The sequence below is a fragment of the Heptranchias perlo genome, chromosome 11 (assembly GCF_035084215.1).
Source record: "Heptranchias perlo isolate sHepPer1 chromosome 11, sHepPer1.hap1, whole genome shotgun sequence".
Lineage (NCBI taxonomy): Eukaryota > Metazoa > Chordata > Chondrichthyes > Hexanchiformes > Hexanchidae > Heptranchias > Heptranchias perlo.
This window is the reverse complement of record NC_090335.1, coordinates 17,128,091-17,147,987: the sequence shown is the minus strand read 5'-3', so window position 1 is coordinate 17,147,987 and position 19,897 is coordinate 17,128,091. Positions and strand designations below refer to the sequence as shown.

General features: G+C 41.2%; 2 protein-coding genes across 2 annotated transcripts in view; one reads left to right on the top strand and one right to left on the bottom strand.

Moving 5' to 3' along the window:
• dhrs12 (dehydrogenase/reductase (SDR family) member 12) overlaps positions 1-5,261 on the top strand; it is a 23,179-nt gene extending 17,918 nt beyond the window's left edge. Inside the window, 4 exon segments of the mRNA XM_067993447.1 lie at positions 3,743-3,838; positions 3,942-4,020; positions 4,023-4,095; positions 5,124-5,261. Coding sequence (XP_067849548.1) covers positions 3,743-3,838; positions 3,942-4,020; positions 4,023-4,095; positions 5,124-5,247 — 372 coding nt within the window. The 3' untranslated portion in view covers positions 5,248-5,261.
• Positions 5,262-14,152: 8,891 nt separating this feature from the next.
• wdfy2 (WD repeat and FYVE domain containing 2) overlaps positions 14,153-19,897 on the bottom strand; it is a 43,244-nt gene continuing 37,499 nt past the window's right edge. Inside the window, exon 12 of the mRNA XM_067992630.1 lies at positions 14,153-19,230. Coding sequence (XP_067848731.1) covers positions 19,201-19,230 — 30 coding nt within the window. The 3' untranslated portion in view covers positions 14,153-19,200. The remainder of the gene's footprint in view (positions 19,231-19,897) is intronic.

Sequence of the window (19,897 nt, the reverse complement as noted above, 5' to 3'; positions counted from 1 at the left end):
TATATATATACACACATACACACACATGTATATACACACATACACACACATGTATATACACACATACACACATGTATATACACACATACACACACACATGTATATACACACATACACACACACATGTATATACACACATACACACACATGTATATACACACATACACACACATGTATATACACACATACACACACATGTATATCACACATGTATATACACACATACACACGCATGTATATACACACATACACACACATGTATATACACACATGTATATATATATACACACATACACACATACACACACATATATATACACACATACACACACATATATATACACACATACACACACATATATATACACACATACACACGCATGTATATACACACATACACACACATGTATATACACACATACACACACATGTATATACACACACACACGCATGTATATACACACATACACACGCATGTATATACACACATACACACACATGTATATACACACATGTATATATATATACACACATACACACATACACACACATGTATATACACACATACACACGCATGTATATACACACATACACACACATGTATATACACACATACACACACATGTATATCACACATGTATATACACACATACACACGCATGTATATACACACATACACACACATGTATATACACACATGTATATATATATACACACATACACACATACACACACATATATATACACACATACACACACATATATATACACACATACACACACATATATATACACACATACACACACATATATATATATACACACATACACACACATATATATATATACACACATACACACACATATATATATATACACACATACATACACATATATATATATACACACATACATACACACATATATATATATATATATATATATATACACACACATACACACATCTCTGGTTGGACATAGACCTGGAGGTTTCAGCACATGTCCTCCTGCCTCTAACTGACCTGCCCCCACATTCTCACCATTGGTCGTCCAACATCTCCATCCTCACGGTGCACCGCCTTCCTACGACAATTGGAAAGTGAACAGACTCCTCATTAACCCGATTGGATGATTCTTGACTAACCTGTTCCTTAAATAAGTCATTATTCATTTCCCATGGTACAAACAGTGCAATAGGTTTACTAAAAGTTAAAACCAAACTCAGCTACTTGACACACACACAAAGGAAATGCAGCCTAAAAATGGGGATGTGAAAATCTTGAGTCATGGACTGAGTGGTGAGAATGCTGTGGAAAATCCTTGTTCAGTCGAAACCGTCAGAGAAAATTTTCTTTCTCTTCTTCCTACTCCCACCACTGATGCAGGATATGTTTCCTATTTACTCCAAAGGTTTTGTTCTTGTCTGCATTCACACCTTAAAAATGTTTGTTTGTCACGAGGGAAATGGCAGGTTAGACTGAAACACAGAAATCCCCTACCAAATGATTTGATGCAATTGTTTTTGGAAATATGGAACATGCTCTCAAAATTTTTGCTTTTCTTTCCATGCTCTGCGGTGGTTTTCTCGAAGTAGTCTGTCCTGACAAACTATCTTTTATAAGATGTCAACCTTGGCTTAATAGTAACACTCTCAGCTTCTAAGTCAGAAGGTCGTGGGTTCAAGTTTCACTCCAGAGGTTTGAGCACGTAATCCAGGCTGACACTTCAGTGCAGTGCATTACTGATGGAGTACATTGTTATACATCAGTTGTAAAGTGCTTTGGGACGTCCTGAGGTTGTGAAAGACATTATATAAATGCAATTTTTTAAATATAATCTAATTTTTCTGTTGAAAGCGACAACTTTCTTGGATTTTTTAGCTGATTAACAATTACTTGCATTTTATATAGCGCCTTTAAAGTAACTTGGGGAAATAAATAGTGATGTCTTGAGGAGTGTACATATTACAGAGAGGGAGGTGCTGGAAGTCTTAACGCGCATCAAGGTAGATAAATCTCTGGGACCTGATGAAATGTATCCCAGGACGTTATGGGAGGTTAGGGAGGAAATTGCGGGTCCCCTAGCAGAGATATTTGAATCATCCACTGCTACAGGTGAGGTGCCTGAAGATTGGAGGGTAGCAAATGTTGTGCCTTTGTTTAAGAAGGGCGGCAGGGAAAAGCCTGTGAACTACAGACCGGTGAGCCTGACATCTGTAGTGGGTAAGTTGTTAGAGGGTATTCTGAGGGACAGGATCTACAGGCATTTGGAGAGGCAGGGACTGATTAGGAACAGTCAGCATGGTTTTGTGAGAGGAAAATCATGTCTCACGAATTTGATTGAGTTTTTTGAAGGGGTAACCAAGAAGATAGATGAGGGCTGTGCAGTAGACGTGGTCTACATGGACTTCAGCAAAGCATTTGACAAGGTACCGCATGGTAGGTTGTTACATAAGGTTAAATCTCACGGGATCCAAGGTGAGGTAGCCAATTGGATACAAAATTGGCTTGACGACAGAAGACAGAGGGTGGTTGTAGAGGGTTGTTTTTCAAACTGGATGCCTGTGTCCAGCGGTGTGCCTCAGGGATCGGTGCTGGGTCCGCTGTTATTTGTTATTTATATTAATGATTTGGATGAGAATTTAGGAGGCATGGTTAGTAAGTTTGCAGATGACACCAAGATTGGTGGCATTGTGGACAGTGAAGAAGGTTATCTAGGATTGCAACGGGATCTTGATAAATTGGGCCAGTGGGCCGATGAATGGCAGATGGAGTTTAATTTAGATAAATGTGAGGTGATGCATTTTGGTAGATCGAATCGGGCCAGGACCTACTCCGTTAATGGTAGGGCGTTGGGGAGAGTTATAGAACAAAGAGATCTGGGAGTACAGATTCATAGCTCCTTGAAAGTGGAGTCACAGGTGGATAGGGTAGTGAAGAAGGCATTCAGCATGCTTGGTTTCATTGGTCAGAACATTGAATGCAGGAGTTGGGATGTCTTGTTGAAGTTGTACAGGGCATTGGTGAGGCCACACTTGGAGTACTGTGTACAGTTCTGGGCACCCTATTATAGAAAGGATATTATTAAACTAGAAAGAGTGCAGAAAAGATTTACTAGGATGCTACCGGGACTTGATGGTTTGACTTACAGGGAGAGGTTAGACAGACTGGGACTTTTTTCCCTGGAGAGCAGGAGGTTAAGGGGTGATCTTATAGAAGTCTATAAAATAATGAGGGGCATAGATAAGGTCGATAGTCAAAATCTTTTCCCAAAGGTAGGGGAGTCTATAACGAGGGGGCATAGATTTAAGGTGAGAGGGGAGAGATACAAAAGGGTCCAGAGGGGCAATTTTTTCACTCAAAGGGTGGTGAGTGTCTGGAACGAGCTGCCAGAGGCAGTAGTAGAGGCGGGTACAATTTTGTCTTTTAAAAAGCATTTGGACAGTTACATGGGTAAGATGGGTATAGAGGGATATGGGCCAAGTGCAGGCAATTGGGACTAGCTTAGTGGTATAAACTGGGCGACATGGACATGTTGGGCCGAAGGGCCTGTTTCCATGTTGTAACTTCTATGATTCTATGATAAAAATAAACCTTAAGGCACTCAAGAAAAAGTAATGGAAACAGACATCAAGCCAGGAAGGGAATAGGAAGATTGATTGAAAGAGAGAGTTGAAGAGATTGGTTCCAAGAAGATTTATAAAGGGTCCTTTCTTTATGTTTAACTTGTCTTTCCAACCCAGCGGCAACAAGTTATTATGACTGAGCAATGGGCGAACATATAAAAGAACATCCACTTCTCCTCCATGCATCCTGGCTGGGCCGATACGCAAGGTAATGTCAAATGACACCAAATGGTGGTTTTTCCCACAAAGACTGACTTGATTTATAGATCACAGTTTGTCTTTAAACCTCACCAGATTTGATTCTAAAACTACATAGTCTCTTTTTCTCCTGCTCGTCGTGAGGTCTTCTGCTCCCAAGTTCTATGAAAAGATGGAGAGTAAGCTGCGGACAGCGGCCCGGGGGCAGATACAGTGGTTTGGCTTGCTATCTCTAGTGTGGCAGCACGACAACGCAGTGGCCTCTTATTCCAGGGGAGGAGAGATTGATTCAACTCACCAAGGGCCTGTTTCCAGAAACAGATGGATATATTTCTTAATGCTAAAGGGATCAAGGGATATGGGGAAAAAGCGGGAACAGGGTACTGAGTTAGACGATCAGCTATGATCATTTTGAATGGCGGAGCAGGCCCGAAGGGCCGAATGGCCTACTCTTGCTCCTATTTTCTATGATTCTATGATACATTTTGACCATTTTTTCACCTCTTTCCTGCATGAAACCTACATCTTTCACACTACTGTATCAAGAAGCAAGTCATTCAGATGAAGGAACCCGTCTTCCAGCTAACTTTCTGCCATCCTGGTAGTCGCATGATACAATGATAATAGAGTTGTTGACTAATCAGACGTTATCAATTAGTCTACAACAGACACAGACGTGACATGAGGAAACCCCCCAGTGGTACCACATATCACATTCAAATTACTCATATACTGTGTCCCAAAATATTATTTTCTGAAAGAAATCTATTTAATTTGCGTTTGAATGATTCAACACTAACTGTTTCCAACGACTGCCAACGAAGCCTGTTCCATAGATTGACCACTCGCTCACTGAAATATTGTTCAGTAGATCTAGTGAATAAGAGTTTTTTTTTTGATGGCCTAGAAGCTTAGGAACCATTGACTTGTCGATGGTTGATGCATGGCACTCTTGTACATTTCTTAATCTCTGTTAGCAGGCATGGACAGAAGCCTGGAATCAGGTTGTTACCTGGCCTCTGGGGTTCGTGCTGGGCTAGGGAGAAAACATCTCCCCTATTTGTACTGCAACATAGTTTAATCTCATAAAACGTGTAACATTCATTGTTTTATTTAAAAATTGTGCACATAAATGATTCTGACTCAGCTTCAGAAGTGCAGTAAAGTAGCATCTCTCGTGCAGGTACTTTAAGTGATTCAAATTTTATTAAACTTTTCACCAGTTTTTTCTTGTTGCATTACAAAGGGTGTTTTTCATTCTCTAAAAATACGATGTTCAACTTCTCATTTTTTTTCAAACAGATCGGAAACCTGTGTCAACTCATCTTCCTCTGGCCCAAACAAGAGCAGCATCTGCGGAGGAGGAAAAACTGATGCAAACCCTGGAGGAACTAGCAGCAAACCTTAAACCCGGCACTACTTGATCATGTCAGTCTGAACTGAAGCCAAATGTAACACTTCAGGAGTATTACTGAGAGGTGTGATGAGGTGCAATGCAAATACTCTATCTTTCTCTGTACTTCTTCCAATCCAGGGTCCTATTTTTGCTGCTTATTGTACAATCTCCTCCATACTGGGGAAACCCAACACAGATTGGGTGACCACTTGTTCAACATCTGGTCTGTCTACAAGCGATCTCCCAGTTGCTCCCCATTTCAACTCCCCCCTCCTATTCATCTTCTAACTGTTCCAACCACAGCTCAGTGCAGACAGGAACAGTATTTCATCTTCATCCTTGGCCACCTGCAGCACTTTGAGCTGAGCATTGGTTAGCAATTTCAGCTTTTAGCTATTTACCCCCATTTTCCTTTCTCTTCCCCCCCCATCCCCATCACCTTCCACTTTGTTCACTTGTATTTGAGATTGTTTTTACTCGCCTCGCTAATAGTTTTTCATGGCCTGATCTGCTCTTTGTATTCATCCAGCACCTTTTCACCTCCTTCCAGCTTTCTAAACTTCTCACACGCTATTAAAGCCTTCAACTGCTGTTTTTAATAGTTAGTACATCGGTCCTTAACCCTTCATTACTTTCAGTCCTATAAAGGTGACTTAACTACTAGTTGCCAGTTCTGATAAAGGGTGAACAACTGAGATATTAACCTATATTCTCTACAACTGCAGACTGACAAATTGTAGATTTCCAGATTCTTCTAGTTTCAGTTCACATTTCCAGTTTTTAAAAAAAAACTCTTCTGCCTGCCTTGTGTTTTTTTCGAGCCCAGCTATTAAATATTTAAAATGCCTCCTAGATATTGGTCCAACTGCTCTTGTTTATGAAATCAATAAAATGCCTGATTTCAACATGACTCAATACAACTTTGAATATTTAACATTCACTTAATGTACTTTAGTTTCAAGATTGTTATTCCCACACCACAACTGAGAAGACATTTAGCAGGGGCCTCTTTCCTCGAGCAAGGCCTTTATAGTATGCTGTGTGATGTTAAAGTATGAATGTTTAATGCGTTCATAAGAAATTCCTATGTCAACTAGTTTAAAATAGATTACCTTTCCTGTTAAAAGTGGGTAAAACACCACCAACATATTAAGAATTCATACATTACTACACAGTTATTGCAGCTGAGAGATTCCATCAGCCTAATGCACAAACAACTGGTCACATGTTTATGCTCTTGGCATTTGTTCGTCCTCCTTTTGTCGGGAGTTAGCGAAAGGCAACGATGATACGGGTGAGTGGGACCTGTATATGGCTGACAGAGGTTTGCACAAGTTGGAGTTTGAGGAGGAGGGCGGGAGGCCAGCAAGGAGGGTATTGGAATAATCGAGTCTGGAAGTGACATAGGCATAAAAGTTACAGCAGCGCAGGGACAGAAGTAAGGTTGGAGGCAGACAATGGAGGTGGAAGTAAAGGGTCCTGGTGATGGATTGGATGTGGGGTTTAAAACTCAGCTTGGGACCAGAAAGGATACCAAGATTGCAAATGTTCTCATTCAGCTTGAGTGTGGTCAAGGAAGAAGATGGAATATAAGACTGTCACTAATAAATCCAATAGGAAATTCAGGAGAAACCTCTTTACCCAGAGAGTGGTTAGAATGTGGAACTCGCTACCACAAGGAGTAGTTGAGGCGAATAGCAAAGATTCATTTAAGGGGAAGCTAGATAAGTACATGAGGGAGAAAGGAATAGAAGGATATGCTGATAGGGTTAGATGAAGTAGGGAGGGAGGAAGCTCGTGCAGAGCATAAACACTGGCATTGACCTGTTGGGCCAAATGGCCTGTTTCTGTGCTGTACATTCTATGTAATTCTATGTAAAAAAGCCAAGGAGTGGAGCTTGCAGTGGTGGCTGAAGATGACAGCGTTGGTCTCACCCATGTTGACCTGCTGGAAGCTGTGACTCATTCAAGATTCAATGTCTCAAAAGCAGTTGGAGGTCAGGTTTGAGCAGTAAGAGTCACACTGGAAATATAGAGCAGGGAAACACTTGGAAACTGCAGGTGAAGTTGTCAAGAGACGGCACATCGATCCGGAAGGTGGCGAGGATACATCCTTGAAGGACTAGGGAAGTGGCAGTACTGGGAAGGAAAGAGAAGCCATTGCTGACAACAGAGGAGAGGCGTTGGAGGACTGCAGATAGGTCGAGGGAGATGAAGGATGGTGCACAATGACTGAGGATGTCATCCAGTACTTTTTACAATGCTCAAGGGTATGATAATTCTTATATAAACAGACATCTCTCAAGCAGATTTATTTCTTGGTTGCCAATACGTTAATACAGTAACAATTTAGATATATTATTTAACGAGACACACTGAAGTGCTGAACTGAAGCGTGTTAATTGTGAAACCAATGCTGCCATGCAACAAAACCTGGGAGTACAATACTTTTGGATTGATTTATCAAAGCTTGCCAGCATCGGTTTAATTGGTTTACCAGTAGGAAGAGCACCTTTTTAGAGCACAGCACTGGTTTGTTTACTGAAGCATTAATCGTCACCTCAATTAAGTACTTAGAAGTACACATTGTGTGCATTACACGTCACCTGTGCTCGAGAGGTTCCTCCACCTACAGATGTACCTACTTCTTAGCAGTGGGGTTCGGTCACATTAACATATTACAGTACTTTAAGTTACAGATTGTTAAATGATTTCCATGCAGACTAAATTTCAGTTACAAGCGTCAAACTCAGGTAAAACAGCTGTGCCTTTAAACCTTTTTACTGGGGCCTGGTACTTCCTAATGGAAGTTGGGTAATGGTCATCAACTGTTCCCCTTACTAAAGGGAATGTTAATGCTTGTATGCAAGTGTGACAATTGGAACTTGACTTTTGTGGTGGCCTGCAGGCTGCTTACATTGATCATATCCTGATCACTGGGGGACATCCAGCTGCGCTGTCCCTAGCTGAAGAGGAATTGGGTGAGCCTGGGGGTGTTTACGTTAAAGACGCTATATAAAGCACTAGATTATTCTTCAAATGGGAAGCATAAATACTACGGAAGGGGACCAAGGAGAAGAGAAGTACTCAGCCAGTGTGTGCCTCACAATCCCATTCTCATTAAAGGAAAGGCCAGCGACATTCTCATTGCTGAAACTGGCCACTAACCGGATTTTGGGACTGCCTTCTGGTCAGTCAGTAACGATTCAAATAATAGGAAAAATGGGTGAGAATCCTGAAACATGCCCTCATTAAACTATGTCCAAATCTGACCAGTTATCACCTCTGGAAGCCGCTGTAGTGAGGTACTCACATGCATTAGTGGAGGGGGAAGAGAGCGAATCGAACTAGATGGATTGCCACTATTGGATCTTATGGGACACATGAAGTATTTAAACAGGCACACAAGGACCGGTCTCAAATCAAAACAGTCAACTATTTTGTCAAACGTTATAGCACCAAACTGACCAAACAAATTTGAGAATATTGATTAACTTTGCGGCAGTGTATTTATTTATACAAATGTAACTGTTGCTACCCAACTGATCATTGGGATTTTTGTGACTTACAGATCAGTGGTCCTTACTGTGAGCCTTGCTGTATCTCTAGAAAACTTTCCTGCCCTGGAATTAATTTTCAGTAATTCTATCAGCTTTTCTTCAAGCTAGCTGGGTTGGATTACAAAAAGATTTACAACTACTCTAAATGCCTCAAGCATTTCAGCAAACCGTCAAAATCTATGAAGAGAGACAAATGGACACATAAGAGAACTACTCATACAGAATACAAGCACTTGCTTTTCAAGGACAAGAGGTCAGACTACCTACCATTATTTATATATCAAGCTTTAACTATAATCAAAGCTCCATCCTTTATTGCAACTTATTTTGTGCTTAAACTTCCATCGTACACATTGGTATCTCTGTTGCCGATGGTCAAGATATGCCCTTATACATTAGCACGTGTAGGGAGATCTGACCAAATGGCTCCTGGATGCGAGAGAGAGAGAGCGCAACAGAGAGACCGAGTGAGAGTGTCAAAAGTGGCTCCCTACCCCCTGAGGGAAAAGTATTCATCTTTATTGTGGGGGTTGTTGTATCTCCCACCAGAAGTGTACAGTTGTGCTTTCATCATTATTAAGTGGTCGGACTAACACTAACAAGCCAATGCACTGAATAATACTGCTCAATTTTGGAGAAGGTATACTTTTAATATTGGACTGTGATGGCTGGTCACAATACGAGTAATCATTTCTTTAACAGAAGTAACAGTTTACAAACATCTTCAGCTAACTAGATTTGAAAGAGTAAATTCAATCATGTTGTAACAGGCTTCAGCTTCTCATGTTAGTATTGCAGGTGTGGGTTTCGGCTGAGGCCGCGTTCCAATGCAGCCCTTACCATTATTAGGTGGCAAGCGTTAACATACTGCTGTAAAATGTTCATTCCCGTCCCTACTTTCCTCGTCTGGACAGCATCCAAAGATTCCAACACCAAACAACTCAGTCGGAATTTTACTGTAGTGCCCAGCCAACTGGCAACATTCGTGATCCTCCTGTTTTGTAAAATCTAATTATCATTGATGACCAAAACCTCACATAGAAATGTTTTACTCCAGTCACTAGGAAAGCCCAGTTCAAATCATGCACTAAACCTTTCTTGCATACAATAGAACAGGATAAATGACAACCACTCAATATATCGAGGATTTCAAGCGATACTGTGTGTACCTGTAAAAAGGAAGCCAGTCATTAAAATTAATCAGACCCCTTCGTTTACTGGACAGTATGACCATACCACTAACCTATCTCTCAACACAAAAATAGTGACTGATTGTCTTCAATTTTTCCAAGAGAAAAGCAGGTTGGTGCAAGTTAAAGGTTTTTTGAAAGGCTGTACGTTGGAGTATGGAATGCTTTGTCATAGGGAGTAGTTGAGGCAGAGGCCACTGCAACTTTTAGTGGGAGAAGTGGAAAGATATTGAACACTGAGGAAGATATGGGGCTATGGGGAGAAAGCGAGGCACAGTCGCCCTCGTGATGAGCTGGCACAGACACGACTGAACGGCCTCCTTCTATAAGTAAACTTCTGCTGTTCTATCTATACAGATACTGAATGTTCAGAAACCTAGAATTATATATGAACACATCATTTCAGTATCAGAATATATCTCCCTGCTTTCAGCTGAATGATTGAGATAGAGTGGGCAGGGAACACATTTTCAGCAATTTGTGCCAATTCACTAGGGGCCTTTTAAAGGGGCATTAAGCTTCACAGTGGGGATTTCGCACACATTTGTTTCCTGGTCTTCCGAGCCTGCTTTAAAAAAACTGCTGCACCATCGTATTGATAAGTGCAACAGAATTATACTGGGACTTAGAGGGCTAAATTACAAGGACAGGTTGCATAAAAGTATAAAAGGAGGGGTGATCTGACCGAGGTCTTTAGTGACAAAAGGATTCGAGAGGGTAGATACAGAAAAACTATTTACTCTGATGGGGGAAATCAAAAACAAGGGGACATCATCCTAAAATTAGAGCTAGGCCATTCAGGAGGGGAATCAGGAAGCACTTTTTCACACACAGGGTAGTGGAAACCTAGAACACTCTCCTCCAAAAGGCTGTGGATGTTGAGACTATTGAAGCTTTCAAGACTGAGATAGATAGATTTTTATTGATAAGGGTATCAAGGGATATGGAGCTAAGGCGGGTAAGATGGAGTTGAGGTGCAGATCAGCCATGATCTAATTGAATGGCAGAGCAGGATGGAGGGGCTGAATGGCCTACTCCTGTTCCTATGTTAATAATCCAGCTGACGCTACAATTTGAACTTTTACACACATCTAATATAATCTGTTGGTGTATCAGTATATCAAGGCTCTTATAAACAAGTCTCGTGAGACAATTTATCATAACACTGCCCCTTTAAGATTACTTCCTACTTGGCACAGAAAACTGCTGCACTATGGTCTCAATGTAAAAATACAATAGGTAAGAGTTGATACTGCCCATTCATCAAGACTGATCATGCTGCTAGTTTTGTGATTTCAAATCAGATGCACATCATTATTTGCAGTGTAAATCTTACCTGATAGCGAATACATTTCTTATATACACAATATTTTGTTTTGGCCATAGCCTCAAACTGCTATCTACCAGCCCTACCATTGAAAGTCTCCTGCATCTGCTGTCTTTCCATAATGTGTGCTGTCCCTCTACGTGCTACCTCTTCTTCATTTGCCACCCGTGGCATTCTCCTTGGCAACACGTTTGTCTGTGAAACAGCAATTCAGTCTTAAAGCAAAAAATACGTTAATGTTGAGACCTGATTAATTTTTTCCCTAGACGGTATTTTTGGCTGGTGGCCAGCAATTTTTGTATATATAATGTAATCATGGAGCTTATTACTATATTATTGGAATGGTCAACAGAAGTTTTAGTGAACAAAGCAGCAAGGTGATCTATAGGTGTCGCACTGTCATCTCTTACAATCACACTCAAAAAAAAACACACTACTTAGGAAGACTATAAATGCAAGATTACTGGAGGGAGATTACAGTCCTGATGTCGCCTGAATACCTAAAGCCAGTGCACTGGCCCAAATGACAGTCTGCAGAGTAAACTAAGCCGTGGTGATGAGTATCGAGAACATTCAGCGCCTTTAAAAAGGGGACCTTTAACAAATCCACTCGGAGAACAGGTTGTGAATGGTTAAGTATCACTGCTCTCACCACACAGCAATATGAGGTCATTTGGTTGCACATCACTCCAGAATTGAGCTAAATGGGTGAACGATTTACAGTGGGCTCCAGTTATAGTTGGGTACAGTTTGTCCAGTCAGATGAACCAAACGTATTAATACACGTACAACAGTAAACAAATAAAAACAGAAAATGCTGGGAACAGGTCAGGCAGCACCTGTGGCGAACTGATGAAAGATCACTGACTTCTCTCTCCACAGATGCTGCCTGACCTGCTGAGTGTTTCCCTGCATTTTTTGGCTTTAATTGCAGATTTCCAGCATCCACAGCATTTTGTTTTCTGTTACGAGATTGCAGAGTTTATTCTGACAGGATTATTGGATTGTCCAGACAGCTCGTACCTCACGCACTCAGTCAGCCTCAAACCGACTCCCCAAGTAGAGTCCTCAACACCAATTCAGGTGTGCAAGGATATCTTGAAATAGTGCGCTGGGAGAAAATTCCCACTGTCTGCTACTAATGGTGAAATAATTGTTTTTCTTTATACTCACGCTCATGCTATAACTGATGAACTGCGGAAATCATTCCACTAAGAAGCTTTCTTACTGCAACTTGAGGTGACGGGTAAAAACCAAGGGGTCTCCAGAGAGATATTTGCAAGAGGTCAGACTCAGTTTGCCCCCATGGAGCCCGATCACACTGATTTAAAAGACTGAAAGACACAGACGTTATGTTAAAAATATCATGGAATAAAATTTAAGACCGAAAAATATTGCAGTACTTGGAAGTATAACTTATTCATGATTTACATCGCCATATAAAATCAGTTCCATCAAGTATTTGATCCCAAAATTGATTTGGAAAGAACCGCACTGAGCCTCTCTGAAGAGATGTCTTTTTTTACATTTTTGGTTTATTTAACGTTTAGTGTACATGACAAAACCACTCGTGTCCACTATTATAATTCTACTTGGTAATACCTTATGAAGCAGAAGAAGTGGATACAAAAAAGTGTACTCCTCAGAAAACTGTAAAACATAGTTCATTTAATGCCCCAGAAATGACAATTATGGCAGTGTTGAGTAATGTGTTCGGAAAAAAGTTCTAAATCAAAATGAAAATGACACTGAATTTAATGTGCAAAATATGATCCAAAGTTTGTGGATTACTGGAATAGTTTCCACTTGAGTTTTCCAATTGGGTTGGGATAGGCTTGATTACAGTAAGATATTAAAACCCAAGGCGATACCTTGTAATGGGTCTGCAATTTAACAGAAGTTAAAATTTAAGATTACATTTGTTAGAGCTTTAAAGAACAATTCGATGTTCCCACATTTAGAGAGATTTCCGCATTTTACAAGAAAAGTTATCCCAGTTGAACATGAACCAGAATCACTTTTAAAACTCTCCGAGTACATTGTAAGGACACTGGAAGATTGGCATTTGTTTCCAAATCTTCATCTCTCCCCATTGGAGAATACTGTAAAGTGATGTACCCTCACATGGTTTTACTGTACACTATACAAGACACCGGGAAGCTATTTTCGCCGGCACTATAGAACTGCAAGTGTGCGTATTTTGACAGCTATTAAAAACAATATTCAGAAGGGTTAAGCCACTATCTGAACATGGCCTATGTGTAAAGGATAAACCAGTGCTATCTGTAGACTTGTCCAAACACATTATCTGAACAGCAAAGATGGAGTATGTACCCCAAAACAAGGGCAAATTTTAGCACACAAAATATCAACTGGATTGCCTAATTTTTCATCATTTTTACTTACTAACACTAGAACTTCAGTCTTTTGTTAATATATTTATCCCAAATCCCTATTGATCACTCACTCAATACCTGACTGAGGCTCCTCTGACCTTTTTGTCCCAGAGCCTGGCCACGTGTCAGAACAAGCTAATAATTTATTTTCTCAATACAAACGATGAGTTGTCCTGTGGGGAGAACTGCAGTAAAAGCCATCGCCAATAGCAACAGCATTAGCTGGAGTACAGCTTTGGGAAAATTACAAGCGTACTGAATTCATGCAGGATTTTCATGTAAAATCTGCATGTTCAAAACAGACTTTCTCCAGTACACAAACGATGGAAGAATTGCATTTCTGCTGCCATCTTTGATGCTCCCAACTTTCTGGCAGACACTCCCCAATATCTACTGTCTGATTTTCAAGTTCAACCCAATAATTACCAATTCCCCCCAACCCCACCCCCCTACACCCACCCAAAAGATAAATTCCAAAGTTTAGATTGAGCCCCATCAAAGCCCAAAAACATAACTGTCGTCTTCAAGCCACAATCATGAGAACAAAGATTGTCTGCCATAAACAAACAGGATAACTCAAAGCCTCACCTTGAGACACTACTCTATCTTAAAATTAGAGCTAGGCTGTTCAGGGGTGATGTCAGGAAGCACTTCTTCACACAAAAGGGTAGTGGAAATCTGGAATCTATTTTTGTTGTCAGTGTTATAAAGCCAGAGTTTCCTTCATCTCTTGTGATGGACTGACTGGGGGACTTTGCTCGCCAGCATAACTTGCAACCAATATTATGGCAAAATGCAAAAGGCTGAATGCTAGGACAATTAGAGCTTTCAAGACAGAGATAGATTTTTTTTTGTTAGGACACCAATCCTCGCCATAAAAAAAGTTTCATGACAAAAATGTCTTGAATCATAACGTGCCAGCCAGAATTCCTTATGTCTTCAATCAGCAGGAGCTGAGCATAAGAACAGTCAAGGGAAAATAAAGAAATTCCACAAGAGTGTGAAGGAGGAGTGAGTGGTGAGCACAGCCAGGTCCTTATGTTGAAAGAGATGTCGCAAATAATTGGATTCAGAGACAGGCCAGGTCTAATCCAAGTTCTGATGAATCCTCCAAGACTTTAAAATAATGATACTGAAGTTAATTCCATTGATACTTAATATAGTACAATATAGGTTATCTGCTGAAGTTATCTTGAATCCTTGACAAGAAGCTTCAACATTCAAAAGAAATAAGAAGCCTTTACAGTGCACTTCCCACTTCGCAACATTTCGCATGAATTGCAACTCCAAAATTTTATCTAGAATTTTAACATCTCAATAATCTGATAAATAAATTCAGTTATGTTGATCATGTAGTACCCTGTAGATGCAGGAAAAGCTTTTGACAAGGTGAAGTCTAATACAGCTCTGCAGCAATCTTTGTATCCCTGCTCACCTGAATCCTGGTGGTTAAGGCGCTGCAGCAAGGACAATGAATTGAAGACAGAACTCTCATGCAATTCTCCCTTGCAACAAGCCATGGGTTGGGACGATGTCTCATTAGTGATCAGTGAGGATTAAAGGCGAGCGTAAGCAATAGATCCCCACGTTGAATTAGTCACCAAAGCAAAACATTTCAACCCATTCCATGAGATGAATATGGACATGTTGCTATGTATTTCCAACACACTAATCTCCATACTTAATATTCTGGCCATGGGTTCATGCCTCACTGCAGGATTTGAGCAAGTAATTGAAGCTGACCCTTCAGTATTGAGAGAATGCCATATTGTCAGTGACATTATGCTTCAGATGAGATGTTAAAACTGAGGCTACGTCTGCCTGTTCAAGTGGATGTTTAAGATCCCATGGCACTATTAGAAGAGCAGCAAGAAGTTATCCTGACCACCATTAACCCCTCAAGCATCACCACCAAAATAGATTAATTGCTCAATTGTAGCTTTGCAAGCCGTCCAGGAAGGCAACACTCAACTGGCTTCCCTTCTTCTATCTGAGTGAGGTAGAGGTACTGTTCTAAAGATTAATATTCTGCCCCAAATCTCTCACATTCCCAGCATCAATTTCAGGTATCAGATACCTACTTAGAATGGCAGAAATGCTTGTATAATATCCAAGTTATCAGCTCGACGTAGCCTAAACGTGTCCTTCCAAATTCTTCATTTTACTTTTGATAACTCAGTCATTTGATGCCGATGTAGCCTTATACCTCTCCAGTCACCTTTGGTTGGGTACAGAGCAAGTGCCATTTCTAATCTGTTCTTCCCCCTCCCCCATATGTAATACCTACCTGTGCAATATCTCATTTCCTTACACATGCTCAAATTCTCTCACCTGCCTTAAGGATGTAATTGGAACACTGACAATTTATTCTTATTGACCACTACTCTATAAGCGAGGAGGGTGTTGTCTATTCCCATCTCTCTCCTTCCCCAGATCCCTGAATCCTTCCCCCTTGGTTTGAGTATCATAGTCGTACTGAAGTCAGACTCCAAGTTACTATAACAACCATACTTTTTTCATGCACGAGGAACTGCTGGACCATCCCTTGTATATATCTTGTATGTCCACCTGCCCTCATTTAAAGCTAGTGGACAGGTAAAAAAAGCAATCAAAAAAGCTAATGGCCTTTATCTCAAGGGGGCTGGAATACAAAGGGGAGGAAGTTGAGCTTCAGTTGTATAGAGTCTTGGTCAGACCCCATCTGGAGTACTGCATTCAGTTTTGGGAACTGGAGCTCAGGAAGTATACATTGGCCTTGGAGAGGGTACAATGCAGATTCACAGAATGATACTGGGCTTAGAGGGTTCAATTATGAGGACAGGTTGCATAAACTTGGCTTGTATTCCCAAGAGTACTGAAGATTAAGGGTGATCTGATCAAGGTGTTTAAAATGTTAAAAGGATTCAACAGGGTAGATACAAAAACTATTTCCTCTGGTGGGGAATCAAGAACGGGGAAACAATCTTAAAATTAGAGCTGGGCCATTTAGCAGTGAAATCAGGAAGCACTTTTTCACACAAAGGGTAGTGGAAATCTGGAGCTCTTTCCCCAAAAGGCTGTGGATGCTGGGACAGTCGGAGCTTTCAGGATTGAGATAGATAGATAGCTGTTAGGTAAGGGTATCAAGGAATCTGGAGCAAAGGCAGGTAAATAGAGTTGAGGTACAGTTCAGCCATGATGTAACTGAATGGTGGAGCAGGCTCAATGGCCCTACTCCTGTTCCTATGTACATTTGTACATAATTACTTTGCAGAATGTTGTGTGGTTAAACTGGTTATTATTGGTTCATGTTGTGCTTTAACGTGATTTTTGTTCCCTATATTGGTTAAAAAAAAGCACAACCGATGGAATGATGGTTAACCACAAGCATTCTAGTAAAAACAGACAGTTTTTCTTTAATGTGTGTAATACATAATCTATGAAGACTATCAAGTGTGGACATGATCTGTTTCCTGAAGGCAAAAAAATACAAATTACAAAATATTACAATAATCAAGGATAGCCTGGCCAATCTGAAGGATGGCATCATGGCTTGAATCTTGTAAATCAGCCAGCTTTTCTCAAGTCCCTTATATTACAAATCAGTCACAATTCTTACTGTGCATAAATTGGTTGCCACTTTTGCCTAGATAACAGTAACTACACATCAAAATAATTCATTGGATGTAAGTCACTGTGGGACGTTCTGAGGATGTGAAAGACACTATATAAATGCTAGTCTTTTATTCTTCAATTTTAGCTACTCCTCCGCCTCCTCTGCCCTTGTCCCCCCCAACACCAGTTTTCAGCAATTGCTGCACAGGTTCAGATAGGAGTCGACCACCTTGGTTTAACGAGGGTATCTACAATCAAGACTGGCTAATGTCAATTCCATTTGAAAATACAGTGCTCGGCAAATCTCCGAAGGACTGAGTGAACTGCAAGCAGAATATGGGGCCACAGGAGAAAGCGGGGGAATGGGAGTGGAATTGAAAGCTCCGACATGGAGCTAGCAGCAGCACAATCAGCTGAATAGCTTCCTTCTGTGCTGAAATTTCTACAACTTCATGATTAGGAGCACCACATAAGCTAACATTCTAATCAACGAACCATCCAGGCATAGGCTCGGTCAGAACCACCATTTAAATCCCATCTATGTGAAACAGATTCTAATGGAAATAAGTTGACAGAAATGAGTGAAAAACTAGGGAGAGAGATTAAAATTTCCACAATATTTTCTGGAACAATATAAGAAGTATAGTTTAAAAAGATACTAAAGTGAAAAAGGCCTGCTTCACATTTACCTTCCAACCAGAAGGTTGAAAGTTCAAATTCCATGTTGATCACCAAAGTATACCAGTTACTGATCAGACTAGGGTTCAACCAGATCACTGAATGTATCACCAAACTATAAAGAATGAGAGAAAGGGGAAAGGCATAAGCCAATAGGAAGCACTCATCGATCTGGAAATCAAGAAGCAGCCCTCAAGATAGCTGTGAAGGGCTCGCTCTGCTCCTCAATTCTTGCCTTCCCCTTCGAAGGAGGCAATGGGACAAAAAAGATATGAAAGGAGGACATGGAGTACAAAAAAAAGGAACATATTTTTAGTTTGTAAGCATCACAATCCTATTCGACGTAGTCTTGACGGCAAAACTGAGTAAGTCGGTGTAAACATCTGTTGCACTGGCTTGTTTGGAACTTTTGTTCATCCTACAGTCACAAGTTGCATTAAACATGCTTAGAGCTTGCATTTATACCTTCCAATTATATACACTGTACTAGTTCTGAAAAACACCAGGTTTTCTCATAATCCATCTCTGCCAACATAGGAGCTCAGATAACTATTTAAATCACTGGAGACAACTTGGAATGTTTTAGAAAAGAACATTCACCTTCTGTTCGAGATAGAGAAAAGGAATATCTAGACAATTAGGCCGTTCTCATTTCCATCACTGCAAATTTTTTTAGTATATTTTCTTCCTCTGCTGTGGAAAAAACCCAAATTATCAGTCTAAATTATTTCTTCTACTCAAAGAATGAAAAATTGTTGTAGTACGAACACATAGCAATACAATTATTATAAAGTACATTACCAAAACAAAACAGGATGTCTCTTTTAAGGATGAAGTTTGTTTGCTAAACAGTGACTAACAAAAAAAAATTGAAATGCATTAACAAAAACTGCACAGACTGACTATTATCACTGCAATTAAAAAAAACTCACAGCTCACAAAAATTGTTTAGGTCCATCAAAAAATTCCAGCAAAATTACACAAACACCTCAACTGTACAAATTACCCTCTAGAAAACTGTACTTCATTCCTCACAGCCAAGTTTTGCCGGAATCGTTGCACAACTTTAGGCTTTCTTCAAAAACTGTTCAGGGTTTGGAAGGTTGCTTTGAAAAACATCAAATTCCTTTCTGTTCATCGCCGAAGCCATCACACTGCTTTACCATTGCAGACGAATCCTTCACATGTAGACTAGCCCACTCGACAGAATCCCTCATTATGGTCACCAAGAGTAGGTCACGACACCACAGGAGTCATATCCCAGAGCTGTGGGGAAGTATGGTCAGATTTCTCATTAACAAATTAGCAACATTTGTAAACCTGCTTACATGTTAAACTCAACTTGATAACATGATAACATAACATTAACCCCTGGGGTAGCTCCATTTGGTTTCAGCAACAGTAACTATACCCTCGCTATATGATTCTTTTTCAGAACCAACATATCTTGTTAGTGCATCAGTGTGTATCAGCCGGCCCCCCAGCCGCACAACTCAGCCGGCCCCCCAGCCGCACAACTCAGCCGGCCCCCCAGCCGCACAACTCAGCCGGCCCCCCAGCCGCACAACTCAGCCGGCCCCCCAGCCGCACAACTCAGCCGGCCCCCCAGCCGCACAACTCAGCCGGCCCCCCAGCCGCACAACTCAGCCGGCCCCCCAGCCGCACAACTCAGCCGGCCCCCCAGCCGCACAACTCAGCCGGCCCCCCAGCCGCACAACTCAGCCGGCCCCCCAGCCGCACAACTCAGCCGGCCCCCCAGCCGCACAACTCAGCCGGCCCCCCAGCCGCACAACTCAGCCGGCCCCCCAGCCGCACAACTCAGCCGGCCCCCCAGCCGCACAACTCAGCCGGCCCCCCAGCCGCACAACTCAGCCGGCCCCCCAGCCGCACAACTCAGCCGGCCCCCCAGCCGCACAACTCAGCCGGCCCCCCA